At 44.9% G+C, this 15,300-nt stretch overlaps 1 protein-coding gene across 1 annotated transcript in view; it reads left to right on the top strand.

The window, feature by feature from the left end:
- The window catches only part of SPTB (spectrin beta, erythrocytic), a 206,409-nt gene that overhangs the window by 141,416 nt on the left and 49,693 nt on the right, over positions 1-15,300 (top strand). Inside the window, exons 15-19 of the mRNA XM_060262547.1 lie at positions 411-548; positions 10,171-10,927; positions 12,439-12,641; positions 13,684-13,774; positions 14,973-15,119. Of these exons, the coding sequence (XP_060118530.1) occupies positions 411-548; positions 10,171-10,927; positions 12,439-12,641; positions 13,684-13,774; positions 14,973-15,119 (1,336 nt within the window). The remainder of the gene's footprint in view (positions 1-410; positions 549-10,170; positions 10,928-12,438; positions 12,642-13,683; positions 13,775-14,972; positions 15,120-15,300) is intronic.

Genomic DNA, 15,300 nt, shown 5'->3' on the forward strand with positions numbered 1-15,300 from the left:
TGGAGATCCCTTCCAACTCTATGATTCTATGACTCAACTAAAAATATAAGGCTTGACTCTAAATAGCCTAGTCATGCATATCTAGGAGACAGTCTCTATCTCACTAAATTTCATCATAGTCTTTAAGACTGACTCTGAGCATCCCGTTAATCTTACCATCTGTGCTCTCTAGGGAGACATTCTCAACTGCTGCCTCTGAATGATCTTCTCCTGAAGACTCATCAAAACCCAAAGTCTAAGGGGCTTCCAAAAGCAGAATAAGACCTTCAAATTGGCATTGGTGACCAGGCCAGATGGGATAGAGCAAAGTAGTCCTTGTGAGATTTTTGAAGTTGATATGTTATCTTTTGTGTGCCCTTCTAATGGGGTAAGCTATAAAAATGAAATTAATTATTTATGCTTCATTTCAGATTTGATATTTTGGAGCAGGAAATGAATAACCTGGCTACTCAAATTGAAGGAGTCAACCAAGCTGCCAGTGGCCTAATTGAAAGTGGACACCCACGCAGTGGAAAAGTGAGGCAGTGCCAAGAACATCTGAATGTTAGGTAAGGCCCTTCCCTAGCTATTAGTATGTTTATCACCTGCTTTAACTTCAAAGTGCTCAGAGTGCCCTACATACAGTTACTAGGTGCTGTTTGGACCAAGATCCCCTTCACTTTAGCTGCTGAAATGTATGTGTTCTTAGACCATTCTTGGTTTGGACCAAGATCCCCTTCACTTTAGCTGCTGAAACGTATGTGTTCTTAGACCATTCTTTGGAACAAGCATGTATTAGTTTGATGCTAATCGCTAGCTCTGCTTTGGTACAAGCATGTGTTACTTTGGTGCTAATTGCTACCTCTGCCTTTCTGAGGCATGATGTGTTCATCCAGGAATACATGCGCCCCCTCACCGAGTTGGTCCAAGGGTATGGGCTGGATTGTCATCAATATGCAGATGACTCCCAGCTCTATCTGTTGAAGGACAGCTGGCTGGACTCTGCCCCAGATGTTTTGGACAGGGCACTAAGAGCCATGGCTGGATGGCTGAGGCAGAGCTGGCTGAAGTTGAATCCAACAAAGATGGGGATCTGGAAGCACCTTTTGTGCCAGAAGAAGAAGAAGATGATATTGGATTTATATCCCACCCTCCACTCCGAAGAGTCTCAGAGCGGCTCACAATCTCCTTTCCCTTCCTCCCCCACAACAGACACCCTGTGAGGTGGGTGGGGCTGGAGAGAGCTCTCACAGCAGCTGCCCTTTCAAGGACAACCTCTGCCAGAGCTATGGCTGACCCAAGGCCATGCCAGCAGGTGCAAGTGGAGGAGTGGGGAATCAAACCCGGTTCTCCCAGATAAGAGTCCGCACACTTAACCACTACACCAAACTGGCTCTCCAAACTGGCTACACCAAACTGGCCAGCACTGAGGGTAAGGAGTCTTGAGGTGATGCTGGGTTTCTCACTTTCCATGAAGGCCCAGGTCACTTCAGCTGCCAGATCAGCCTTTTATCATCTTGGGCAGGTCAGGCAACTGGCTATCTATATCACTCCCCAGGAATTAGCTACAGTAATCCATGCAATGGTGGGGTGACATGAAAGAGGTTTACAAGATTATGCATGGGATGGAGAAGGTAGAGAAAGAAGTACTTTTCTCCCTTTTTCACAATACAAGAACTCGTGGGCATTCAATGAAATTTCTGAGCAGTCGGGTTAGAACGGATAAAAGGAGGTATTTCTTCACCCAAAGGGTGATGAACATGTGGAATTCACTGCCACAGGAGGTGGTGGCGGCTACAAGCATAGCCAGCTTCAAGAGGGGGTTGGATGAAAATATGGAGCAGAGGTCCATCGGTGGCTATTAGCCACAGTGTGTGTATATATATATATAAAAAAAATTTGGCCACTGTGTGACACAGAGTGTTGGACTGGATGAGCCATTGGCCTGATCCAACATGGCTTCTCTTATGTTCTTCTGTGACACAGAGTGTTGGACTGGATGGGCCATTGGCCTGATCCAACATGGCTTTTCTTATGTGACTCAGAGTGTTGGACTGGATGGGCCATTGGCCTGATCCAACGTGGCTTCTCTTATGTTCTTATGTGACTCAGAGTGTTGGACTGGATGGGCCACTGGCCTGATCCAACGTGGCTTCTCTTATGTTCTTCTGTGACACAGAGTGTTGGACTGGATGGGCCATTGGCCTGATCCAACGTGGCTTCTCTTATGTTCTTCTGTGACACAGAGTGTTGGACTGGATGGGCCATTGGCCTGATCCAACGTGGCTTCTCTTATGTTCTTCTGTGACACAGAGTGTTGGACTGGATGGGCCATTGGCCTGATCCAACATGGCTTTTCTTATGTTCTTATGTTCTCAATGGTCACTTCCAGGCTGGATTACTGTAACTCGCTCTATGCACGGCTCCCCTTGTGCCAAATCTGGAAATTGCAGCTAGTGCGGAATGCGGCAGCACACCTGCTAACAGGGACAACTGTTCAGGCACACATTTAGCCAGTATTGCACCAACTGCACTGGCTGCAGATCGAATATCAGATCCAGTTCAAGGTTATGATCTGGACCTTTAAAGCCCTATGCAGCCTGAGACCATCATACCTGTGGAACCACCTCTCCCTCTAGCAGCCCCGAAGAACTTTACGCTCTTCTGATCAACGTCTGTAAAATGTTGATCTGTAAAATGGAGCTGTTCCACCAGGCTTTTGACTGAGATGATGGATGTCCAAATTACTTTAGCCTCTCCTGTCTATAACCCCTTCTCAGCACCTTGCTGCCTTTTGATATTTTGGGGCACTGGAGCTTTTGGGGTTACTTGTATGTATGTTTTTCTGACATAAGGCATAGAGGGGGGGTTGTTATTGATTGTTGATCTTAATTATTGTTTACAGTTTTTATCTTGTTGGTTTTATGATATAAGCCACCCTGAGCTTATTCTTGGGGTAGGGCAGGATATAGAATTAATTAATTAATTAACTGTCTCAAGGACTATTTCACTATGATATCAACAGGTTCTGCTCAAGATATATTGTATGTGTATTTTTGTTCTGGTTTTAATTGTTTTAATGATGTATATCTTGATGGTTTTTAATGATGGTTTTGATGGTTCTATCTTGGAAAGGCCCTAGCTTTCTTGTGGTGAAGAGCCATCCGTTATGATGCTTTTAGACATTTTGTGTTGTAGAAAATCACAGTGTAATGTATTTCTGGGCTGGAAAGGGAGAGCAGTACAGGAAACTAAAATATTGCTGTATATTCTATTTCCATCTCACCCATGGGCCCTGCCAGAGGCCAAATACTGACCCTGAATCTTGCGAGCAAATAGACCTCTTTGTAGTCCCTGTGCAGTCACACACATGTGTTTGTGCCCTTGCTTGAAGCCGACCTCAGAGAACTCCAATACTGGACCTCACTGTGTTAACTCCTTACCTCAGCGTTTTTTCTAGCTTTTTACTCCTCCTCCAAATTCATCATTCTTCTTGTCGACTTCTGAAAATATATATTTTTAAAAAGGACCCTCATGAGTGTTTTTCTGACTTCTCCTTCCTTTCCACCCGCCCCCCCCCCTCCCGGCAGACAAGAAAGGGACACCAATTTTTTAAAAAGGTGCCTCAAGTGCTGGGCTAAACTTTCCTCTACAGATGGGCATTCCTATTGCCTTTTGTGCCTGGGGGAAGGGCATAAGGTAGACAGTTGTGTCCACTGTCGCAGCTTCAGAAAACAGATGCGGAAAAATCGAGCCGCCAGACTCCGAAGCTACCTTCTAGAAGCATCTCTTATGCCCTCTGACACTTCAAGATCACTGCCACCTCCCCCCACAAAAAAAGTGCGGAGAGATTCGGCTTCGTCGGCAGCTTCTCATAAAAAGAGGCAAGAAATCAAAGGATTGACCTACGGCTCCGAAACTTTCAACTTCAAAGGCACTCTTGAGACCATCTGATACTGCCAGAACAATGGAAATGACTTCTACACAAGCCTGTTCTCTCCAAGCCTCTCAAACTGCTTCTCAATCGGCTTCGACCACAGCAACACTCGATGTACCCACCGACGCTTTGACTCAACCAGCTTCTCTTGATTCCAAGGCTTCTGCAGTTATTCTGATTCCTGACAATGAGACCTTTGACACTAATACATTAATGTCTGCCGCAGCCTCAATCAACAAGGTTCTTGACTCGGCTTCGTCTATGGCTCAGCAAATGGATGCTCAATATTCTTCTACTCTTAACCGAGCACCTTGATTTCAGGAAGTCCCCAACATTTCTCCTCAGCTCCTTACACAATATGCCAACAGCAGACACCAGCATGTCTGCTCTCCTTCCAGAACACAATCTTGTCAGCAATCCTGCTCACATTCTCGTCATCAAAGTCACTCTCAGTCTACGCATTGACATTCAGCTTTCAGAGCCTCTAGGCTTCAACTCACCACTTCCAGAGCCTCTAGAGTCTCTAGGCATCGACACTCCACTTCCAGAGCCTCTAGGCATCAATGCTCGACTTCTAGATCATCAAGAAGAACCACAGACGATCCCGTTCGACTTCTAGGACCTCTCAAGCAGACTGCAGACATTCAAGATCCCCCTCAACGTCTAGGCACTGGCCATTCCATCCAGAACACCGTCGCCTAGGACTTATGAGCACTGGTATCGATGGCACTACCAGGACAAGTGTGTGAATGATGACCACCGAACTCTCTGCATAAACACTGAGGTTCAGGAAAAGATCTGTTTGCTTTGCGCTGCTGCCTCTTCAATCCAAACCTCTCAGCCACCACAGCTTACACCCTATAACACTACCAAGCCTTCTGCTGCTGCTGGAGCTCCTTCACAGCTTCCAGAGCCTGTTCAAGAACCAATCTATATGCCTGAAGACCTCATGCCTAAAGGTGATACTCTTTCCAAGGACCCAGTGGATCCCTCCTCAGATGCTTCATCTACCTCTTCCTCTGAGACTGGTGACCCTTTGGCCCCTGACCAACCTCAGGATATCACCCCACCCAGTCCTCTCTGAAGGGGCTGAGTTGATCACTAGGATGTCTGAAGCCCTTCACATTCGTATTCACACAGATAAGCCTGAAATTACTGACTTGGTGTACAAGCTTGTCCAAGCAGAGCTGCCTCCTGCAACTTTACTTCCTGTGTTACTGGTCCACTTAGCAGTGCTCAAAGAGGCTTGGGACACACCTGCCTCTATCCCACCAACACCTAGATGTCTTGATGGCTTTTATCATGTTTAGTCAGCTGATGCAAAATTTCTCTTCTCACATCCAGCACCTAATTCTATGATCATCCATTCCTCTTCAAAATCTAAGCCTTCTCGCCACCCTACTCCGTCTGACCGTGAAGGTCGCAAACGTGATACTTTAGGTCACAAGCTCTATTCTACCATGACCACTCTTAGCAAGCTGCATACTTTCCTGGCCTATTTTTCAGCCTATAGTTTCAATTTGGCAAACCGTTTAACGCCCATTTTAACAACTCTACCAGATGCTGCTCAACCCCAGGCTACAGCTGTCATTCAAGAACTTCTGTGGCTCGCCAGCAGATCAATTATCTGAAGCATGCTGTTTCATGCTCCTCTAGAGAGCATTTGCAACATCAGTAGCAATCCGATGTCATGCTTGGCTTCATGGCACATCTCTCCAGCCTGACCTAAAATCTAAGGTTGAGGATCTCCCCTTCGACAGAGAGGGCCTATTTCATTATATGACTGATGAAGTACTATCTAATGTAAATGATAGTTGGAAGAAGGCTAAATGCCTAGGCGTCTCTACTACTATGTCCTCTTCTTCTAAGCCCTTCAAAACAAAGCAATGGTCCTCTCAGCAGAAGTATTATCCACCTTGAGCTTCTGACAATTGGAAAAGAAAGCAACAATCTTCTTCATCAAGGTTTTCTTTCCCTACGAAGTAGAAGTCCAATCAATCCAAACATACTTCTCCAAATAACAAACAGTCTGTTTGACTTTCATGTTCATCCAGAACTTCACCTAACACCTCATCCCCCACCTACAGGTACCATACTCTCTCCCTTTCTACATCAGTGAGAGAATATAACATCCGATGTCTGGGTCCTCACTATCATCAAAGTGGGGTATGCCGTTGAGTTTACAGAGTTGCCCCAGTTTCCCCACTTCATCCCAACACCAGCTTCCCAAGTCTTCAATGAAGGAGGGCATTCATTGTCATCCACAGGGGCGATAGAGCCGGTACCTCCTTCAGAACTCAAAACTGGCTACTACTCAAGGTGCTTCGTTGTCCCAAAAAAAGGACAGGGGGGAAATGTCCTATTATGGACTTGAGGAATCTCAGTTGCTTTATCCATCCCCAGAAGTTCTGGATGATCACCATGCAGATAATTTTACAACTTTTACCCTGAGATGCTTGGCTAGTGTCCCTGGATCTCCCGGACACATATTTTCATATTACCATTCGGCCCCATCACCGACGGTATCTCCATTTTTCTGTCAGCCAAGAACATTACCAATACAAGATACTTCCTTTTGGCCTTTCAACAGCACCCAGGGTTTTCACCAAGTGCATGGCTGTCACTGCAGCCTATCTTCGTCAGCAATAGATCGATCTTTCCGTATATAGATGACAGGCTAATAGTTTCAACAGTGAAACAACAGTGCCATCAAGACATCATGACAACCCTGCAGTTGCTCCAGAGCCTTGGTCTAATGGTCAACTTTGCCAAATCACATTTGCAACCTACCCAAACACTCCACTTCATAGATACACTGCTAGACACAACAAACTTCAGGCCTACTTGCCAGGGGACAGAGCCCAAACTCTGAAGGACATGATCTTACACTTCCTTGCCAATCCTGTTCAGACGGCTGTTTCCATTCAACATCTTCTAGGACTCATGGCAGCCATGACTGCAGTTGAGCTTTGGTTCATTCATCACTTCAAACCAATGATCCATCCTCAATCGCTGCCACTTCACATACCGTGTGAAGTCCTGAACTCCCTCGCATGGTGGCTAGTGGATGCCAATCTGACATCAGGCATGCCCTTTCAGGCATGCCCCCGCCAACATGACTTCTATCAACCAATGCTTCACTCACAGGTTGGGGAGTCCACTGTGATACTCTAACTGCCCAGGGCACCTGGTCACTTGTTGACTGACGTCTCCATATCAGTGCCCTAGAACTCACTGCTGTCCATCAAGCTTTGAAGTCCTTCCTCTTACACCTCAGGGGTCACCATGTTTGTGTAGCATCAGACAACATATCAACAGTATATTACAGGGGTGGCCAACGGTAGCTCTCCAGATGTTTTTGCCTACAACTCCCATCAGCCCCAGCCAGCATGACCAATGGCTGGGGCTGATGGGAGTTGTAGGCAAAAAAACATCTGGAGAGCTACCATTGGCCACCTCTGGTATATCAACAAGAAAGGGGGCACAGTTTCAGCCTGCCTCTGGAAACGAGCCCTGAAGCTGTGGATGTGTGGTGCATTGGCAACAAAATTTTTCTCATAGCCATCCATTTCCCAGGAGCTCTCAACATTCATGCAGACGCGCTCAGCAGATCAAGACCCAACGATCTAGAATGCTCAACGACTGCTACCTTCTACCACTTTTCCAAAGATGGGATCACCCACAGATACATGCATTTGCCTCCCATATCAATGCAAAATGTCCAATTTACTTCAGCAGAGAAGCTCTGACCCCTCACTCGCTAGGAGATGCTTTCCTCTGTCGCTGGTCAGGAGCACTGTTCTACATGTTTCCTCCCTTTCCAGTGATCAGCAAAACTCTGCAGAAGATACAGAAGGACCGCACAGACTGCATACTAATAACCTCCTGGTGGCCCTGGCAATCTTGGTTTCCCGCTCTGCTTCTAATGTCTCAGGGAGTTTTTTCAGCGTCTTCCATTAGATCTGGACATTCTGATGCAGCACAACGGGAAAGTCTTCCACCACAATCCAGACTTTTTCCAGTTGACCGCTTGGAGAATCAAATAGTGCAGTTTCCAGCAGGGGTACAGGAAGTTCTGCGGATTGCTAGGAAACCGTCCACTCGCAAAACTTACTTGTTAAAATTGGACACGAGTTTCTGCCTACGCTTCACAGCATGCCTTGGATCCTGATACTGCTCCACTCTCAGAAATTTTTTCCTACTTGCTTTCACTTTCAAATGCTGGTCTCAGCCATTCATCGATCCGAGTACACTTTTCAGAGATCTCCACTTTCCATGTTACCGTGGACAATATTTTGGTGTTCTCACACCCGCTATCTAAAACCTTTCTAAAGGGTTGTTCACAGATTCGACCTCAGATCAAACCATTTCTGCCTTCATGGAGCCTTTCTCTAGTATTGGCACAGCTCATGGGTAAACCCTTTGAGCCTCTCGCCACCGCTCCATTGCACTTACTTTCCTGGAGAACAGCTTTCCTAGTAGCTGTCATTTCAGCCAAGTGTGCTAGTGACATTTCAGCTTTCCAATGTGACCCTCCTTATACCATTTTCCATAAGGATAAAGTGGTATTGCAGACTGAGCTGTCTTTTCTGCCAAAGGGCATTTCCTCTTTTCACCTTTCGCAGCCTACTGTCCTATCAATGTTCTGCCCAAATCCTTCGGATCCTGTTCAGTGGGCTTTGCACACACTTGACGTGCACAGAGCACTTGCCTTTTACCTTCACAGAATGAGTTCATTCAGGAAGGACCAGGGACTTTTTATCGCTTACGGAGCCCCTAAATAGGGTACCAGAATAACACCACAATGTGTTTTGAAATGGGTGTCATCAACTATTATACTTTGCTATGAACTGGCAAAGGAACCCTTACCTGAGGTGGTTCGTGCCCATTCCACTAGGGCGATGTCTACTTCCTCTGCCTTTCTCCAAGGGATTCCTCTGGAAGATGTGTATGCTGCAGCCACCTGGTCTTCACCTTCACCTTTGTAACACACTATGCCCTCGATGTCCGATCCAGGCGAGATGCATCCTTTGGCAGATCAGTATTGTTGTCTGTGCTCCAGTGAAGTTCCTACTACGGACTCAACACCGATCTGCCAAAGGACGCATCTTGCCTGGATCAGGCATCAAGAGCACAGTGCGTCACAAAGACACAGTACATGTTTTGATCTGTTAACCTGTGCTTGATTCTAGGTCAGACTCCTATTTGCCAGCACCCACCATCCAGATACCTCAGCTCACTAAACACTCATGTGTGGGATTGCACAGGGACCAAAAGAAGATAAACAGTTTGCTTACCTGTAACTGAGAATCTTCGAGTGGTCACCTGTGCAGTCAAATAGCTTCCCCACTGCTGGCATTTCCTGCTACTTACCTGGTTGGACCTGCTAGCGGCAGCTGGAAGAAACTGAGCAGGAGGCAGAGCTCCTCCCCTGCTCTAGGCATGCTCACTGCGTGTATGCTCCCCAGAGTGGAGAAGAAGCCCACCAAAAACACTCTGCGCTGCTATTGGAGTTCTCCGAGGCTGGCTTTGAGCAAGGGCACGGACCCATGTGTGCGACTGCATGACCACTTGAAGATCATCAGTTACAGGTAAGCAACCTGTTTATCTGTGATAAGGCAAGGTAAGGCAGTGGCTGCATACTATAATTTGGGGAGCCACTATATCTGCCTCTACCTCCATGTTGATGCAACTGCCCCTTCTCCACCTAGCCGGAGTTAATGCTTCTTGATCCAAGAAGTCTTCTGTTCTCTCATAGCTCATCTTGTGGTGAGGAAAGTATCTATTGGAAAGAGGCAGCAAGTTGAAAGCCTAAGATGCCTCCTTTCAGATTGGATGGTTAATTAATAGTCTCTTTAGCAGCTTCATCCGTAGAAGCTGTAGTTAATAGCATGTAGAAAACATTGCTTGAAGCTTACAACCTTGGCCATTTATCTGCTCAGCACTTTTGAGACAAACAAAGGCTTTTATAGGATGAATACCCATCACAGATTTTCTGTCCCATTTGATGATAGCTGAAGAGCCACTGGAGAGTGTTGCATAGAGCAAGGAAAGGATATGCCATCCAACCCATTTGACATCAAGCTAGGTGAAAGGATGCCTGATTGGATGGCATATTCTTTCCCTTGCTGAACTGCCAGCGTGTAGTAGGTTTGGGTTCAGTGTGTTCCCATGGGTACCAAAAACAATGGATGCAGAAATTTTAAAATGTCTCCTAGTCAAACACAACAGTGCTCTTTCTTTGCCTTTCTTAGGTGGAAGGTCTTCCAGGAGATGGTGGCTCAGAGACGGAAGGCTGTGGACTTTGCCCTTAGCCTTCACAATTATTGTGTAGACTGTGAGGAAACAAAGAAGTGGATCCTTGAGAAAACCAAAGTGATAGAATCTACACAGGACCTAGGTAAAAATCTGGCAGGTATGATTGCCATGCAGAGAAAGTTATACGGCATTGAGCGTGACCTAGCAGCCATCCAGGCCAGGCTTGCTGCTCTAAAAAAGGAAGCTCATCGGCTTGCTGAAGAACACCCTGACTTAGCTGATGATATCTACCGTCGGTTGGCAGCTGTCACTGGTGTCTGGCAGGATCTGCAGGACACGTTGCAGAGCCAGGAGGCCTCTCTTGGAGAAGCTAGCAAGTTGCACAAGTTTTTGCAGGACTTGGATGACTTCCAGGCATGGCTCTTCAAGGCACAGAAGGGTGTAGCTTCAGAGGAGGTACCCAACTCCTTGGTGGAAGCTGAGCACCTCCTGCAGCAGCATGCTGTTTTGAAAGAAGAGATTGATCAACACAAGGAAGATTACAGCAACGTCAAGGAGATAGGAGAGAGGGTGACTCATGGGCAAACAGATGTGGAGTACCAGCAGCTGGAGCAGAGGCTCCAGGGAATGGATACAGGCTGGAATGCCTTGTGTAAAATGTGGGATAGCAAGGAGAAATTCCTCAACCAGTGTTTGGGCTTCCAGGAATTTCTTAAAGATGCAAAACAAGCAGAAATTATCCTTACCAATCAGGTATGATATCAGCATCACTTTATTGTAATTTTATTTCCATTATATTAGTAGGGTTTGTAGAATCTTTCGGGCTCAAGTGCCGTGTTCTACTACACGCTGGCAGTTCAGCAAGGGAAAGAATATGCCATCCAATCAGGCATCCTTTCACCTAGCTTGATGTCAAATGGGTAGAACACGGCACTTGAGCCTGAAAGATTCTACAAACCCTAATGATGTTACCAGCCGCGAAAACCTGAAATCTTTCATTATATTAGTACTTCAATACTCTGTCTGGGTGCTGCACTAATAAAGCCCTTGTCTCAAACCCGGAAGCTTCAACTAGTACAGAATGCTGCAGCCAGGCTGTTAATGAGCCTTCCCCTATGGGAGCACATTCAACCTGTGCTGAAAGCGCTGCACTGGTTACCCATCGCATACTGGGTTCATTTCAAGGTGCTGGTTCTTACCTTTAAAGCCCTATATGGCCAGGGACTTGCATACCTTAGGGGCCGCCTTTCCCCACATGTTCCCCAGAGAGCACTCTGGTCAGGGCCACGAAACCTGCTCTCAATCCCTGACTTCAAAGAGGCCAGGCTTATGACAACCAGAGCCAGGGCCTTTTCTGTTGTAGCTCCGTGCTGGTGGAACAATCTCCCTGAGGAGGTTAGGGCCGTGCAAGAGCTCGCACAGTTCTGCAGGGCCTGCAAGACGGTGCTCTTCCACCGGGCATTTGTTAAGTAAAATCACAGGCTACAACAGACTCCGGATCATCAGGACCACCTCTAGCATGAACCTCAGATCTGTTTTTATATAGAACATCCAACGGGAACGGCAGAATAGTAAAACTTGCTATAAAAACAGAATAGGCAGTTGCCCATCTTATCAAACAGATTCCCATCTAAAGATCTATATGGCACTTGAAATGTTTTGATATTTTTAATTTTATGTTTTAATGTATTTTTATATTTCATGTATATACATGAACATGTAAGCTGCCCTGAGGCTGCTTTGGCGGGGAGGGCAGGATATAAATTGAACAAATAACTACAATAGTGATGGAATTTGTAAACTGTTATTAGCGTATTTGGCAGTGCCACCTGGCATATCCTCTGGTATGTGCCAGCCACAGGAAAAACCTGACCATAGTAAATTCCAGATCATTCTGGATGATTATGTATAACTATCACCGTGGGCAGGATTTTCTTTTCAGCCCATGTTGGAGATTGATGGAAAAAAACAGAGCTTTCTGATTATGCTGAAAAGCAGGAACCTGGCTATGGCAAAGGCATGCTCAACCAACGTGTCAGGTTATACCATTAATGGGTGTTTCAAGTGCTTGCTATATAGCCATCGAACATCCATTGGTTGCATCTTGCTAAACTAACATATAGATTGTCTTCAGCTGGAGACGGGAGTTGGTGTCATGCTTTGCAGAGGAGCATATGGTAATAGTAACTGTTTTAAAAAAACAGCACTGAAACTATGTTGTTTTCCCAAGAGATTTCTTTGTTTTCTTCCTGAAAAACCTGTAGGAATATACACTGGCTCACATAGAGCCCCCAGACACCTTAGAAGCATCAGAAGCTGCAATCCGAAAATATGAAGATTTCATTGCTACCATGGAAGCAAATGAGGAAAAAATTACTGGACTGGTGGGCAGCGGGAACAAACTTGTGGCTGAAGGAAATATTTACTCTGATAAAATAAGGGAAAAGGTTCATCTGATTCAAGAGAGGTACCGTATTTTTCGCTCCATAAGACGCACCTGATCATAAGACGCACCTAGTTTTTAGAGCCGTTTGTGTGAATTTAGAGGCATTTGTGTGAATTTTTTGCAGTATTCGCTCCTTAAGACGCACACACTTTTCCCTCCACTTTTTTGGGGGGGGAAAGTGAGTCTTATGGTGCAAAAAATACAGTAATTTCAGTAAGACCATTTCAGCGGTGCATTGGGTCCTTGCTTTCACATTCATGCCCAGAGAAGGGCACTGAAAAGGAGGGAAAGGGGGGGGGGGAGTGCATGCCCAGAAAATGTAGGTCTGTATATAGGAATAATACCATCACCCAGTAGATTTGAGGCCAGTAGTACCTTAGAGACCAACAAGAATTTCAGGGTATAAACCTTTCAGAGTTGAAGCTTCCTTCTGATGAAGGAGCTTTGACTTTTGAAAGCTGATACCTTGAAAATCTTGTTGCTTTGTAAGGTGCCACTCAACTTGAATTTGGTCATCTACTTCATACCAACCTGGTTACTTTCCTGAAATTACCATCACCCATTTTTTTATTCTGAGGTGGGAAAGTATGTGAAGAAATCCAAGGATTACTTTTTCTGAATTACAGGCCCTTCCTCCCAATACCCTATTGCAAGTGAGTTTTAATATTTCCCGAGGGAACTTCAGGTAGAAAAGACTAATGTGATTCACAGTTCTGAATTTCTGATTCCAATTTGAAAGTTGTTATTTATGGAGTGGAAGGTAAATATAGAAAAGGCATGGATAGAGAAGCCACTCTTTGTAACTTAATGGTGCTCTGCCACATTTGCCTAGTGTTGGTTAGTTTGTACTCATCATCTAGGGCACTTCAACCTCATTGATACACTACTCTTAATTTTATAGCTTTGTGCTTGTGATGTGAAATGGTTTGAGAAAGCCCTAGAAGACCTGTTGGGTGCGCATAACTGGACTCTCAGCATGTTGACTGATGTGTTACAAGATACTAGTTGGACTGCTAGAGCAGAAATTGCTTTTAACAATACCATTATTATTCATCATTTCTAGATACAGAACGAATGTCACCAAATCTCAGGAGGCTTATGTGCTGTTGAAGAACAATCATGACCTGCAGAACTTTCTACAAAATTGCCAGGAGGTAAGAAAGCAGGGCCAATTGGTAATATCCACCTAGGCTGTGCCTGCACTCACCTTTGTTTTCTGTATTTTGGAGTAAATCAAAAGTAAACATACCTGTTTTGGCTGCACTCCTGTGGTTCTGTTTTATAGCACTCATTGCTGAACTATTTGTGGAGAAAACAGTTTATCACAATCCTTAGTTTAGGTTAAAGAAAGAATTTGAGATATAAATTCTTCTGTGAGCAATGTTTGGACTAGGATTCTGCGGGTATTTTGCACATATTCTCACTGCAGCTACCTGCATTTCCTGACTGGCATTGTAGGGCACAACTAGAGCTGTTCCATGCATTCACAAAAAAACTGGGGTTTGCTTGTTTGTTTACTGTGTATCATATTTGTGGTGGGATTGTTGAGCTTATCCATGCAGATGATATTAAATAAGAGTTGGTTGCTGTACTAGGAGAATGCATGATGACTGAACTGTATGTGTGAACTGCAATGGTGGCACTCCTGAAATGAGTGGAGAGATCCTCTGTCATTAAATGCAGGCAGTAGAAAGTCAGCACCATTCCCCTCTACCTCATCCTCTTTTGATTGATGGGTCTGGGGACTTAATATAGCAATCTCTTTTACATTGGAATATAATGAAAACAATTTAAAACTGGCATTTTAAAAATAAGGACTTGTGTAGTCCAGTGTGATTCGGGCTCTTACTTCCCACAGAAAAATCCCAGTTAATTTTCTCATGTGTTTGTTTAAAGTAAGAAGGCCTCTCTTCTTGGGCACAGGGAAATTAGTTGGGTTGGTTGCATGAGATGGGTGCTAATATGAGGATAAAACAATGTGCTATTAGCCACAGTGTGTGTGTGTGTTTGTGTGTGTGTATATATATATATATATATATATATATAAATTATTGGCCACTGTGTGATACAGAGTGTTGGACTGGATGGGCTGTTGGCCTAATCCAACATGGCTTCTCTTATGTTCTTATGTTTATGGTAGAAGGCTCAAATAATTTCCAGCACTATGTTTCTAAGAAATTTCCCAGAGTATAACCAGTGATTAAAATAGGCAGGAGTACACAGACCACTGACAAACCGTTCAGCAAATCATCACCCACATTCATCGTTTAGCTCAGAATCTTAGCAAAACAATAGGGAAGCTCTGAAAAACCAGGCCATCCACATTCACCATTGAGTGCCATTTGTTCACAGCTCACTCTGTGGATTGATGAGAAAATGCTCACTGCTCAAGATATATCTTATGACGAAGCACGTAATTTGCACAGCAAATGGTTGAAGCACCAGGCTTTTATGGCAGAGCTTGCTTCTCACCAGGGCTGGTTAGACAAAGTAGATGAGGTAAGTGGCTTCTTGCAAGATTTGTCTTGGCTACCTATACCAGCTCTTCTTTTTCTTAATTGTACCTTCTTATATTTGGGGTTGGGATTTTTGGGAAGGCGTTAAAGATAGTTACCTTTACTATTAGTTACTATTCCTAGGACAGTTACTATTAGGAATAGTTACTATTCCTAGGACATTA

Source organism: Heteronotia binoei, chromosome 21, assembly GCF_032191835.1.
Source record: "Heteronotia binoei isolate CCM8104 ecotype False Entrance Well chromosome 21, APGP_CSIRO_Hbin_v1, whole genome shotgun sequence".
NCBI classification, from domain to species: Eukaryota; Metazoa; Chordata; class Lepidosauria; order Squamata; family Gekkonidae; genus Heteronotia; species Heteronotia binoei.